The sequence below is a fragment of the Carassius auratus genome, unplaced genomic scaffold (assembly GCF_003368295.1).
Source record: "Carassius auratus strain Wakin unplaced genomic scaffold, ASM336829v1 scaf_tig00020768, whole genome shotgun sequence".
Lineage (NCBI taxonomy): Eukaryota > Metazoa > Chordata > Actinopteri > Cypriniformes > Cyprinidae > Carassius > Carassius auratus.
Genome location: NW_020525055.1, coordinates 152,038 through 167,518, shown reverse-complemented (window position 1 = coordinate 167,518; position 15,481 = coordinate 152,038). Strand labels below are relative to the sequence as shown.

General features: G+C 41.7%; 1 protein-coding gene across 2 annotated transcripts in view; it reads right to left on the bottom strand.

Annotated features, from left to right (window-relative positions):
* Positions 1 to 15,481, bottom strand: part of cdkal1 (CDK5 regulatory subunit associated protein 1-like 1) — a 221,278-nt gene that overhangs the window by 77,334 nt on the left and 128,463 nt on the right. For both annotated transcript variants that reach the window (XM_026249271.1, XM_026249272.1), the window contains exon 9: positions 6,034 to 6,200. In XM_026249271.1, coding sequence (XP_026105056.1) covers positions 6,034 to 6,200 — 167 coding nt within the window. The remainder of the gene's footprint in view (positions 1 to 6,033; positions 6,201 to 15,481) is intronic.

Below are 15,481 nucleotides of genomic sequence, written 5' to 3'. Positions count from 1 at the left end.
ACAGGTACTAGGGTGCTAGTATTTAACAGTTACTCCTCGTTAAAGAGTTAATGATGCTGCGCTCACCAAACGTGATGAGACTGATATTCAATGGCTTCTTCTGTGTTGTGGTCATCATCTCACACTGCTCATGATCACTGGACAGTTACTATACTTCATCCTCAAACGTGCAAGATTATTTCTCTAAAGTGTTGAATATTCAGTATGAGAATATGGCCATTAACTGACAAAGAGAAGCGTAAGCACTTTAATTTCCGAGCAGATGCTCACATCACTCTGGAGAATCAGATCTGATCAGACACAATAGCAGGAGAAACACACGAGCGTTAATTAACAAACGTAATTATTCTTTCTGCTGTGTGTCCTGCACCTTGTAGCCCGGAGCATCATTTAATATTCATGTTACTGGCTCCAGGAAAACAATCATTCATGCACTTATGCTAATGTGTGCTCAGAGCTCATTAGAGACGGGCCGCCCACAACTCTGATCAGCCAATCACATGTCCCGTGTGCTGAGGGGGAGGGGCTCTCGCAGAAGAGATGAGTGACAGCTGAGCAGGGCAAGATGAGAATTATTTAACTGTCTATTGAGAGACACATCAGTCCATTGATGATGCTCTCTCTCTCACACACACAATCTCTCTCTCTCACACACACGCGCACTCACACACACACACACACACACACACTCTCTCTCTCTCACACACACAGCAGATCCTCCATCACAGCAGGCGTCTGATCCAGTCATCACAGCTATGTCTCTCAGAAGAGTTTCTCCTCGGCTCATTTCTTCACACAAATAAAGCAGAACAGGAACTGAACACACTAAACCAGCTCCAGCTCACACACGTGCCACATTCTCTACAAGCTCCACACATATGAAAGTTTACTTTGTCTTCAGAAGCCAAGCATGTGTTTAGTGTTTGTGTGTAAATGACTGTCAGTTCTCCGTCAGAGACATGACTTGTGTGCTATATTTCACACGTGTCTGCATGAGAAACTGAATTAAACGTATTCCCTGAACGTCTGTAGCAGCTCTCAGATCTCATTCACATCTTGTCATCGATGAAGCAAGTTCAAACACGAGAAAGTGTGAAGGAAATACACAACACTCTTTATCCATCCATTAAATGGGTGGTTGATTGTGATTTTTTTTTCATGTTAGATAGTGTGTAATGTTGCTGTTTGATCATAAACGATATCTGCAAGATGATGCTGAGAGTTCACTGCAAGCGGAGATATCAACTTCTACAATTCTGGCAGTTTAATGCCTACAAACACGGCTGGTAAGAGACTACAACGAGCTTCTTCCTGGGTCTGTTACATCACGAACCCAGATAAACCCCGCCCCCGGGAACACTGAACAGAGGGGGCGTGGCCATGCTGCGCTGCTTTAGAGAAGAGGAAGAGAAAACTAGGGCTGCACGTAAAAATCTGTGCATACATGATTCACGATTGTGTCTTCTAACCATTCTAATGGATTCACAAGTTTCACAATGTTCTCAATACTGTTCCTCACGTCTGTATCTCTCTCTTTCTCTCTCATTTAGATCATCAGATCAAACTGTTATACTCTTATTTCCACAGAGCAATGAGAAGCGGTATACACATGACACATGTACAGTTGCAGAGCTGTATTAAAGCTTTAATCAGGATAAAACCGTATATTAAAAGATGGTTTAGCTAATCACAACACACTGAGCCAGCCGACCAATCCCAGCCCATCGTGTGTTTCTGAGGGAGGGGCTTCATAATAACTGGAAATAAATCGAGGCGTTTGTCTAAGAAGATCGTGTGAAATAATGTCACGTGTTTCCAAATGTTTTGGTAGAGAATAATAATTTGGACTGCAGTATTCTTTTATTGCATTAACCTGTTAACTGTCACTCACGTTTTTGAAGATAGACATGAATGTGCATGATACAAACCTAAATTTGTATAATTCATGACTGAAAACATTTTGTAACATGATTTTGATGTACCATTTACATGGTAATACAATGTCTGATTTTAAAATGGGTTTTGAAGGATGAATTTTGAGATTTTATGTTTTCAAGTGATATATAACTTCTGATGATTTCTAAAATGTGATAGAGAAAAAGGCAACGAGGAAGTCTTTTTTTTAAACAAAGGTCAAAGCTCCTTTTGTAATGTAGATTTCTGAGGGTGCACTCTTGTCATAAATTCATCTATTACTTTTCCTACATAATTTTTAACAAAAAATATTGGTAAAATATATATTTGGGAGTCTTAGACCTTTCCAACGATATATAGTTTGTCAAGATTAGATTAGATTTGATTGTAATATAGTATAGTCAACGTAGGTGTCCCGTATACGGGACGGGGTGACATTTAACAGGTTAAACTCTAGTTAAAAACATATACAATTATTGAAGTCTGTGTATATGTGTTGGTTTTGAACAAAAATTATTCTGAAGTACATTATTAATCAATAAATATCATTACAATTTCTCACACAACAATTAAAAGAATGCGATTTCCCTGAACTTCTTGAGCTGGATGTAATTCCTGGTGTTGTTTCTAGTCTCACCGCATGCTTCTGAAGTGTTTCTCATATAATCTTTGTTTGATGACCGAGCTGATACAGTCAGTCTGAAGGAGTCTCATCTACTGGCCATGCTTCATCAAGCCCCTAATGAACAGAGTCTCTGGCGGTTCATTAATATGAAAATGGCCTGTGTTTGAGAAGAAATGAGCGGCCGCTCCAAACACAAATGGTGCGAGTCTCCAGAGCCTGAGCTTTAACTGAACTGTGAATGTTCACACATCTCTAGACTCAAGGACAGACAGCGAGAGGCTGTTCACTTCCCTCACACCTTCATTTCATTTCTCTAATTTGCATCAGGGTTTAATTAGCCCCAGTTTAGTCAGGCATAACTATCAGTGTGATCATGACTGGGGTTACTGACCTGAGCAAACGAATGATTCTTTACTGTGTTACTTTAAGACCTGGCCCTAGAAGCCTACATGAGCTACATGATGTTCTTCAGTGAGACCCGAGAAGATCCACAGAACATCACTGGAGGGAGATTATATTATATGGCATTAACTGGTGATCATTTTGGAGGGCCTGAAGCAGTGTTATTTATTAACGTTTCTCCGATGGCATATTTTGACTCTGTTCTGTGATCAACTACCACAGATAAACCCATCAGCTGACACTAATGCTGAAGAAACAACGGCACTGTTTATTAAACTGATCCTCTGGTCCTCTTTACTGCCACAGAACCAAATAAACATGAATCAACGTCTTACTGAAATTAATCATGTCTCAATCAATCTATGTGTTGATCCTGAATTTCATTTTAGACCAGATCTGATTTCTGTTTTACTGTACAGTAAACAGCCCTGAAAAGCAGAATTAGCGAGAATTATTCCCAAAAAGAGGGTGAGCGAAGGAAAGCGAGACGTTGAAACACAAGGTCATCAGGCTAATCATCTGGAGTCTGTTCCTTCTAGTGATCAAGGTGTGCTGAAGATGGTTTTCATGTGGTCCCTTCATTAGCTGACCGTCGAGGGTGCTTCACTGAGAGAGCACACTACAGTGGATCACGCTCTCGTGTCGCTCTCAGAAGGGCTTTCAGTGATGACTTCCTGTGACCCGCCGCACTGAAGCAGATGTGAATTAAACATCCTGGCCACCAATTAAAAGGCTCTTCAAAAAGAAAAATGTGAAGGCTAATGTATCCCAGTACATGATGAGTGGTGTGACGAGTCCCTCGTTACTTCCACTAAGACTGGTCAGTGGGTGTGGTTGGAAGGCTCGTCAACGGAATTGTGTACACCTGTTCCTTCCCTATATAGTGTCAGCTCTGTTTGGTGTGGAGGGTGAACTCCCGGTTGTTTGGTTTTGCTTTGGCTATTTTGAGGTTATGATTAGTTTAACTCGGTTCTGTTGGATGCTTGGAGCATTCGTTTGTTTGAAGGAATCGTGTTTTGGTTTGTTGATTTCTTATTTTATGTTCTTTATTTATATTAATAAATATCTTTGTTGCAACATACCAACCTGACTATGTCCTCCTTCCCATTTGTCACGGCTTTGAGCCGGTCGTGACAGTGGACACTACTGGCCTGGAGGTCAAGGCTCGGATGGAGATCAGGTGGAGCGGTGAGCACACAAAGCTTGTATCTCAGTTTAAGGATGTGATCTAAGAGCCTGTCTTTGGATTTCTGCTGCCCCACAGCTCTTATGGTATTCATGTATGGTACAGCGGGTCAACCGGCGGGTCAGATGTCATGACTGCATAATGAAGCGATACGCTCTGGTTTTGGAAAAGCTACATCTTCAGGCCGCCAAGTTTTGCTTCCTGGAATAAGATGACATCAAAGAGAGATTTGTGTCATCAGCAGCACATTAAAGTGAAAGCTGCAGCTCTTCCTCACACTCGCTCCGTTCATCAGACTCCGTCACACAACCTGATCATCCAGCGTTCATCACTGCGTTATTCTCATTAGTGTTCATGCATCACTCCTAAACCCTGAACACAAGCACTATATGAATACATTTCTACATCTGCACACCTGTCGAAAGCACATTTTCTCTGCGTGTGAGAGCTCAATTATCAGTGCTCGAGAACCGTTTTCTTCAGAAAGAGTCAATTCTGTAAGAGACAGGAAGGTGTTGTTCTCTCTCACACCTCACTGATCGGTTCTGTCCTGTCTGACAGTGCTTCTGCCGTTCCAAACGCTGAACAGAGGCTCCATTAATCACACACCTGCTCTGCTAAACACCTCTAATGCTGCTGAATGACTCTTCAGAAAGAGACAGCGCGGCCTCCAGAATCACACAGAGCCTCCACTCGCAGAAACACTTCAGAGCCTGGAAATGGAGGAGATCTGGAAGAGTCAGGGGACGTGTTCTGATAAGAGGAGGAAACTTCTAGTGTTAACTAAATGACTTAAATCACCTTGTGATGATTTAGAAGATGGAAGCATGAGCTGGTGATTTCAGCCCCTCTGTCTATATGTGACGTGATCTCTTGAGAAACCTCATTCTTACAGAGACGCCCGCTGAGTGAACACTACACCGTCTGCTGCTCGTGTAGAAGTCAGTGGAGAGCGTCAGTCTCTTGAAGAAAGAAGAGCAGCACTGATCGTGAACTTGTGCTCCGCTGCTTCCCGTCAGACAAACACACGCATCAGAGCAATGACATGCAATTAAACATACTTGCTGAGCACGTGGAAATGAAATCAGGACCAATAGTCCAACGACGGAAATTAGCACATAAAAAGAAATAACCGTCCTCTAGCACGTATACAAGCACGCCTACGTTTCTAATTAGCATTTAATTGTTATTCCTTTTCATTTAGGGGAAAAAATCATCACTTTTTAATTTGAATGTAACAGTGCATAAACGTAAGCTATACATCGGGGGACAAAATTAGAACCTCAATTAACCCTCTGCAAATTAAAACTGCTTCTCCCAGCACTTCTCTGCATCTGGGGCTCAGAGGAGGAACGCACTGCATTCTGGGTATTGTTCTAGAATGAGTCGATGCTACAGTCACTCCTGTGTGCTACAGATCAACCATAATCATACAAGAGACAATTTAGGGCTGCTCACACAAACAAGAGGACAACAATCTATCTACACTAAAACTACTCAGACACTGTGATCACTTGCCATGTACTAGAACATATCATATGGTACACAATTGTATTGAAAAGCTGGGTTATAATTAAGCATTTAACACAGCTTGCCCTCCTGTCAGATGCGTGTGCTGCTTAAAAAGTTTTACTCAGTGCATAACTTATATCTTTCATTTGATCTGCTTTTACCAAGAGTCCCACCCCCAGCAAACCAAATTAAAAAATAAATGCAAACAAAAAAAAACACAAGTATTTTTTCCACTTGCCACACTGACTCTATACTGAAACATGGCTCGAGTGTGATCATTTTTGTGTGACGCTGTGCTCCTAGTGTGTGATAGTAATGTTTTATCTGCTGCAAGATCTTAAGAGTGAAGTGCACTATGGGTAGTCAAGCGGTTAGTAAGAGGACGGGGACGCACCTCCAGATGTTCCAGGATGTAGGGAGGGTTGGTCATGCCCAAACGCAGCATCGCTCCCTCGGGGATCTCCTTCACCAGCTCCCAGAGCAGAGAGGGCAGGTCTGTGCCGATGTCCCTGCCGTACGCACCCGTGTCCTCGCTGGTCAGCCAGATCTCACAGACGCCCTCTGAAACACAACACCATCAGCCTCATCACACACAGAAGTGGACACCAGCAGTCATCTGACCTGAACAGAAAGTGGCTAAGGATTTGAAAAAAACAAACAAAAAAAGCTGTAAAACGACCATAGTTTCTAAACAGACAGGACAGGATTCTGAGCTGTCATACAGACCTTGTCCTGTAAGTGTAGTGAACAACAAGATTCATGCACAGCGCTGAGATAAACTACAGCAGCTCATTCTCTGTGTGTTCTCCAGAGCAGCAAACAATGACTGTGAGAGACTTCAGACTGATGACTTGGACCGAGCATCAGCAGTCAGATGGGTTCGGCCAATCATTTCATTATCCTGAATCTAACCTGAGCAGGATGCTGCTTAACATGCACACACATGATTAGCAAAGCCTTAATGAAACGTAAATGTGAAAGAGAGCCTGTGTCCATGCAGATTCAGCAGCTTTGCCTCCAGTGAAATGTCATTGTAAAGTCAAGGAGCCGAATCATATTTCTAGATCGAATGCATCCTGGACAATGGAGGAGAACATGACCCAACTAGTCTCCTGACACACAATCCCTGCGTCGAGCTCGTGTTTAATGTCTCATACACAGGGGTCACAGCTCATGTGCAATAACACAGTCGTGAATCTCTGCTTCATCTGGGCCGGGTCATGGCACCATGGGACTATGTAATCATACAACCTCACAAAACATAGTCCATTAAGCCCTGTGACGCAGCGGGTGTGAGGTGAAAACAGGATGAGCACACCTCTCCATCACCAGACCCTGGGTTATCCCTGGATGTGTGACATACATTGTGCTCCTTTTTCCAGCAATCAAGAAGGGGAATGTGAGCGAGGGATGGAAACGGGGCGGTGTGGAAAGAGCGTGAGGATGTGTGTCGTTTCCGGAAACAGTTGCCCTGCCTTTCCTGCTCTGAAGCACTGGACTCAACCCTGTCAGTCCGTCCAGCTGCGGGGAAACCCAGGGTCAGAGATGACCAGACCAGCACCACCGCTCTACAGCTGACACTAGGGTTATTATCTTAACCTGGTCTCATAAGAAACTCTGTTGTGATACACCACACACTTAGCGCTTCAGTACAGATTTCCAGTGATGATAAAGATAAATGGTTAACTGGGTTTTACACAGACTTGTTTAAAGCTGAGCTTGGCCTGTGAATAATTACCATCATGAAATGTTCCTAAAGTGATGGTGTGCAAACAGAGTCTGATCCCAACACACAGGAACACTGCTTAACCACCGTAACCGAAAACCAATCCGGCTGAACGGTTTACTGCTGTCCAGACTGGAGGTTTGTGATGGGTGGTGTTTGTCATCATTAGTGCTATGGTCAACTCTGTTCCTGGAGGCACACCAACACTGCACATGTTCAAACTCTTCCTAATCACTTCACACATCAGTTAACAGACTCCAAGACCTAAAACAGACGGGTCAGATGAGACAGACATCCAAAATGTGTGTGTGTGTGTTTAATAATAATCAAAACATGGGTGAACATCCTCCTTAAACATCCTCCTAGGAGCAGGAGGAGGAGCGAGACTCGATGAGTCCAGTTCTGTGACCTGCTAGTGGTCTAATGATTATCATGCTAAGACAGTGGTGTCATAATCTGCCCCAGTGTTGCCTCACTCAATCTGTGTGATAAACATCTGCTGACCACAGGCCAGACTCTGTACATCTGTATTAGTTTAGTCACAGACACGTCGTCCTCGGTTCACCGTCTACAGTACGACACACTCCCAGCTCTCCTCTGATCCAGCGGGTCTGGAGTCACCAGTGATGAGGAAGAAAAGCACTAGGAGTGGATCCATACATGTACTCGTACTGAACCGACACAGAACAAACATCTCAGTTCGGTGCACGAGGCCTTACAACGAATACAGGCAATTCACCCCCAATCCAGAAGGGGGCGCTCACAGCAACGCAAAAGGCCTATTTCTCTCAAGTATTGTTCACAAATCTGTGTTAGTGAGCACTTCTCATTTGGCAAGATAATAAATCCACCTCACAGGTGTGGCATATCAAGATGCTGATTAGACAGCAGGATTATTACACAGGTGTGTCTTAGGCTGGACACAATAAAAGACAGTTTTACTGTACACCTCATGTCGCAGCATGATAATGCATGGCCCCGTGCTGCAAGGATCTGTACACCATTCCTGGAAGCTGAAAACGGTTCTTGCATGGCCAGCATACTCACCGGACATGTCACCCATTGAGCATTAACACAAAGGAGAAGTGCTCACTAACACAGATTTAGACAGATTTGAGAACAATATTTGAGAGAAATAGGTGTGTGTGTGTGTATCTGCAGCACAGAAGCAGTCATCAGTAGCACAGAATTTATTTGTAGCAATAGCCAAACATGCTTTGTGTGGGTCAAAAATATAGATTTTTCCTTTTTGCCAAAATTCATTAGGATATTAAATTAAGATCATGTTACATGAAGATATTTAGTAAATATCCTACCCTAAATATATCAAAACTTAATTTTGATTAGTAATATGCACTGATAAAAACTTCATTTGGACAACTTTAAAGGCGTTTTTCTCAATGTTTTGATTTTTTTTTTACTCCCTGAGATTCCAGATTTTCAAACAGTTGTATCTCAGACAAATATTGTCCTCCGAACAAACTACTGTATATAGCAATGGAATGATGTATAAATCTCAATGTAATAGTATTTAGTATTTTCACTTATAGGTGGAAAAAATATGAATTTGTACTGCTGTATAAATGAAAAGTAACAGTAGCGTAGTAGATTTTTTTTTCCTGCTGTACTGAGCTCGTCCTGAACCGTGGCATCTGTGTAGTGTTCCAGCTCTAGAGAGAGAAGCAGAAGATTCACGACTCACTGCTGTACACACACACACACACACACACACACACACTTCTGAGATCACACTGAGCCAACAATTCACCAACACAACACCGAGATCTCACCGGAAAACCAGAGCTGATCAGAGACTCCAGTATAACTCCAGTCTATTAATGAAGTACTTGAGGAACTGAATATGATCTGCTTTCAAAAGGACCCAAGCAGTGGCCCGTGTCACTCCAGTCTCATATTACATGATGTTTGTGTATAATAAATTATATTCTGAAACGGACAAAGATGATGGAAATCTCCTGCGAGCCTTACACTGGTCTAGATGGAGGAGAAACAAGAGAACTGGGTTTAGTTTCTTCTATACAGATGCTACTGTACTGCTCACACACACACACACACACACACACACACACACACCCCTCAGCATCTCATGTTTCTACACATCCTCTGAGCTCAGATGCTGTCACAACAAACCCCAAGATGTCCCACAGGCCCCGTCCCATTCCATTTACTCTGTTACAAGCCAATTCATTAGCTAAAAACTGCACTCTGGCCATGTAATTTGCATAAACATGAGCTGTGATAATTGGCATACAATTTTTTCCCAAATCTGAGTGTGTATGTGTGACGCCGCAGCGCATGTCCTTCAGCGTGCTTCTATTTCTTCTTATTAGATGAGAGATCTTATTAGTGACTGATGGGATTTAACCGTGCGGCTGACGGGCAACAAAGAACTTCATAATTATAATAATCTCTTCACCCACTGTTATTCTGACTTTCTTCAGTGAAATACAACACTGAGGGCAGAACAACGGAGGAACCCACTGATGGTGTGTCTGTGATTCAGTGAAGGGGTTAAACTCGTGTGCCATGTTGGAGATTTAGCAATGGCTTGACATGTTTCTCAGCCGATCAGGAATCTCAGAACTGTTTAGTAATATGCAGAATAATAGATGAGCCACGATGAGTCAATTAAACAAAGCAAAACTAGGAGTAATAACAAAAGAGCCATTCAGAGCCGCTGACGTCTGTGTGTGGAGGATTCATGATGACCGAGCATCCCTGACCGCTGACCCATTCCTCCAGCGCAGAGGACGGTCCTGTCTGGAGGAGAGTCTAGTCCTGATCTGCATTAGTGTCACGCTCACACTAAAGAACCGGCTAACAGAGGCTTTGGCTTGTGGCTGTGTTCTGTGACTGAAGGTGTGAGGCCGGGTCGATGTCACAGAACACAACTCTGAGACGTTTAATTCCCTCCATGTCCTCCCTAATTTGCCATCACACAGTACAGCAGGAAATTGAATTGTAAATCATTTTCACAATGCATGTGTCCAAGAGCAGACGTTTAGACAGACGTGACATTTAAGGAAATAGAATTCAGACATTACTTGGTTTGAACAAAACAACGCTTCTCGTTCAGGAGTCTGAATTATCTGTTCAGTTCATCAAACTCAAAATGATAAAGCCACCTGGAGACCCATGGGAGCAGAGATGTGACTGTTAGCTTTAGCATTAGTTAGCTTTAGGACACCAGCTGAAGAAACGGACACTGAACATCTGACTGAAGCTGGAACCGGTTTCTGTTGGACTTTAACACACTGTTGAAACATTATTACAGCCTTCATCTGCTGAAATAATAATACATAACAAATAAAATAAAGCAAGGATTCAGCAGAAACAATTCGGATTCGATCACATAACCGTGGAGTTATTAGTGAAACTATATTGTTGGTTTTTACAGTGCCATATCAGAGAAGTCATATCCCGCTAGTGTTACGTAGGGGAATCACTACATTAAACATACATTCATATTAAAACAGCACATTTTCATTTTAATCTTTATTAGAGTGGGGGTTTTACATTTAAGTACTGTACAATGTTTTTTTTTTTTTTTTTTTACTTCTAGGTACAACACATTTGAATTAAATTTTAACAATTGTATGTTTTTTATTTTTATTTTTTAGCTGTTAGTAAGCAAGCACACTGCAGTGTTAATGTTAAGTGTGTATTTACAATGTTATAGTGGCTGTCGATAATAAATATTCTTATTAGCAGAGCTGAATAGTGAGGCCTACTACACTGCTGTATTTTAATGTTACTCATTGGGCCCTATTTTAACGATCTGAAACGCAAGTGTCAAAGCGCGAAGCGCAAGTAACTTTGTGGGCGGGTCTCGGCACTGTTGCTATTTTCCCGGCGGGATAAATGGCTCTTGCGCCCGGCGCAAATCTAAAGTGGGTTGGTCTGAAGTAGCTTCATTATTCATAGGTGTGGTTTGGGCGTAACGTGAAATAAACCAATCAGAGCGTCATCCAACATTCCCTTTAAAAGCAGGTGCGCAAGCTCCATTATGGCTTGCTATTATTATGGCGTATTTACCAGGCGCACGCCAGGAGCGGTTCACAGCCGAGGAGACTGATGTTCTTGTAAGAGAAGTGAAAGACAGAAAAGTTGTGTTGTATGGGGATGGGAGAAACATACCCAGAATAGCGTCATGATTTCCGTCATCTCATGTGTTTATATTTTTTTAGTGTAACAATTTATGATTTGCAAAAATAACTGTTGCATCTGTGTAGATTACATGAGCAAAGTGTGTGCGCGTTGTGCACGCTATACATTATGGTCAAGCATGCGCTCCTAAAATAGCCTAATGAACAACGCGCAATGCGCCACTGACTTTAGACTAGGTTTTTTCTGGTCAGTGGCGCAATTGTTTAATGGAACAGCAAAATAGCACCAGGGATTGTTTGCGCCGGAACACGCCTCCTTTTTTGCGCTGAACCGCCCAGGGAGCGCAAGTTCATTCACTAGTTTAGCGACGTGCTTCTGTGGAGGGAAAAGCGCGCTTTGCGCGGGTGCAAAATAGGAATGACACATGCGTCGGTGTACAAAGTCAATTGCCCTGGGTGCAAGATAGGGCCCAAAATGTGGTACTAAGCCAAATATTCAGTATTAAAAATACATACATATATATATATATATATATATATATATATATATATTAAGATATCCAACAAAGATTCACAACACATTTCAACTTCACTGATCCCACTGTTCTGCTGTTATTAGGGATCTTGTTTTATTAGGGCTCAGCTGATTATATATGGTTTCAACATGAGGCTCTGGTGCATGAACTCCTAAATATCCAAACACAGCGTAAAAAACATTAGTCAGACCGTTTCGTGGAGTCAAGAGAATGCTGATATATCACCATCATAACTGTGAATGTTCACTATATTCAGAGTAACCGGAGTGACATGGACTGATACTTCTGCTCTAAATTCTTCCTTTACTCAAATCTGGTGCAGTTCCTAGACTAATGTCTGCCTGAACGTTTCAGTCCAGAAGCACTCGAGGCTTTGAGGTGACTCCGTCTCAAGCTCTTCACATCAGAAGTCCTGACAAAAGCCTGGCCTCTTCCAACAGAGGTGAGAAATAAAAACCTAATAGGATTTCTCCCCGGCAGAGAGAGACAGATAATGACTGAGCCTCTTGCTTCAGCTGCTGCATGCAAAGCATTGTGGGAGCTGGCTCTCCTCCCCCAAAGCCAGAGGGAGAGATGGGGGGTAAATTAGCTGCACCCTTGACTATTCACTACCTGGAGCCTGTTCTTTACTGAGCGGTGAATGGGATGCAGGCACAAAGCAGCAGCTGCCGAGTGCTGGGCTGGACAATGGGGACGATTAGTGTGCTTCAGATGGAGGAGACGAGCCCCCCTCCACAAATCCTACTGCGGGCGAGGGAGGGATGGGGGCTTCGGTGAGATCCAGAAACTACTGCTACGACTGCGTGCCATGACCACAACACACCAGATGATGTGAGGAATCAGTCTGAGGAGCACAACTGCTTTCATACTAAGAGTCTGATCAGTAAGAGAGCTATAGGATTTATAAGCAGCTGAAGCGCTGCTAACTGCAAATGCATCATCATCATCATCATCATCTACAGCAGGGACAGATTACTAATCCACCTCTACACACCTTTTACATCGTCTTAATTTGCATTGTCTATAAATTTGCAACAAACAAATGTACATAGGTCTTTTTATTTGTGGCCTACAGAACATTCTCAAAATAACCCAAGAGGACAGTTAAAAAGGGCTTATACAATTATTTACTCCAAATGGTACCACAGTATAACCTTAAATCAAATTTATGACCTTTAAATACCTTTTTAAGACAAACTTCACATATCAGTCTTTAAGCGATTAAGAACAGAGATGAGTCAAAAGCATCAATTATTATATAAATTGAAACAATTATTATCAAGCAATTAGTATATTAAATTATGCATATCTTAGTGTTTTAATTGTTTAATTTTTATATAAGGCATTAGCTTCTTGTTGATCCACTGGTTCCTCTGAAAAGCAGATGTATCTCTGCCAGCAGGAGGCGCTTCAGAACAGCAGAAATACAGCGGTTTCCCTGGCAACAGCGGAACACTGGGCAGCAGCCTGACTCTCAAACATGCAGCGCTCGTATTCACTCAAATCACAGCCTTCTGAAGCTTAATCAACAGATTCATCTACACAGCAATTCTTGTCTCTCCGTCCCCAAATTTATTTGAACCATTTAAGACCTTACAATTAAACTGAAGAGAGGTGGAAACCCTAAGAACAAAACCCCCTAAGAATCCACAGTTCAGCACAAACATTTCAGTCATGTATTTGACAAAAAGGTTTTCTTTACTATCCAGTTTTCCATTGAAATTTGAGGAACGTACATTTGTGGTGTCCCTGTTTTTTGTGCCGATTTTCGATTTAATTATAAATATGGATTTACAAACAATCCTTACTTTTCAAATGTTTTAACATTGATCATCCGAGTCTAATTACCCAGCAGGCCGCACTAAAAGACACTGCCCATTCCAGCACTACAGTAACACATGCTGCAGATAAGCACAGGAAACACCTGCAGTGATGTGAGAGAAAACCACCAAAACATGACCAGAGATCACTTCTACCACAGTCTGAAGGTCTTTGTTAAAAAAGATGTTAAAGGAGTCCTATTATGCTTTTTCTTTTTTTTGATTTTAGTCAGTGTGTAGTCCAAAGGGAGATATTTCATTTAACAAAAAAACAATCCCTTTTCAAGAACTACAACAAACCGCTCGTTTGGACTACAGCATTGTATTCCAGGTTTCGTGATGTCATAAAGCAACCCATTAGATTATAATTAAAATAATTCCCACCTATAGAGATTGGAATGGTTGGGGGGTGACGAAGGGCAAGGTCATGGTGCATCAGACAAGACAGCAACAAAAAAGAAGTGCTGCTGAGAGTCAAGATTTCTCAAGTTATTACACATGCACCTGAATATCAATCTATGCATGTTACAATTACAATTTCTCTTTACAATAAATTGCTAACAGTGCAATACTGGGCAATGTCTTCAGAAAACGATGTCATTTTCATTTCATCTTGCCTGTAATGTCTGATAAAGCAGCATTTGTGAGCAGAGTGCTACTTTGTGTACAGCGTTACCGTGGAAACCTCTATTTCTGCCACTCCAACAGCACCTCCTGCTGGCAGAGAATGAGTTTGCATATATATGGACTGTGGTATAAATAAATTCAACTGTATAACAGTTTCACTGCAATTCATGTTATATTGTTATATAGTTAAAAATCAAACATAATACAGCAACACTATTTTAGGGTCTCTTATTTAGTTGATTATTAGCATGCATATTACTAGAATAGTAACCATTTATTAGTACTAATTAATCACATATTCACATACACACATATTAATGCCTTATTCTACATGACCTTATTCTACATTCCTAATCCTACCAAGACCCAAACTTAACTACCTTACTAACTATTAATATAATAAGCAGCAAATTAGGAATTTATTCAGGGAAAAGTCATAGTTAATAGTGAATAAGTGTTGTCTATTCTAAAGTGTTACCCATAATACATATGCACTTATCTGTACATAGGAAATGCAGTTATTTTTAAGCGGTTGTTGACATCCTATCTAAAACATGATTGAAAAAAAAAAAAAAAATCAATAAATAAAAAAACAACAGTAACATTACCAGTCTAATATATCTTGCAATATCCGTATCAGTCATCTTGCTCAATATTCTCAGGCTCTGAATCCGGCTCAAATTGATATGGCAATATTGATGTCATCCTTTCCTTAACCTGGAGCCGATGGAACTTACTGCCTTGTTTAACAGCATTTCAGCTGTCCACCAATCACAACGCACTAGGACAGATAACCAATCACAAACATTTAGTTTTCTGGAGGGCGGGCCTTCATTAAACCCAGAAATAATGGAGCTGTTTGTGCCAGGCTGGGGAGAAAGGTATTGTAATAATGTAAATTCTGTGAAATATAAGGTGTTTTCAAACCACCAAGCATGAGAACATGTTCTAGTACACCCTCCAAACTTTAGGGGCATAAGGGCATAAGAGGACCCTTTTAAGAGTA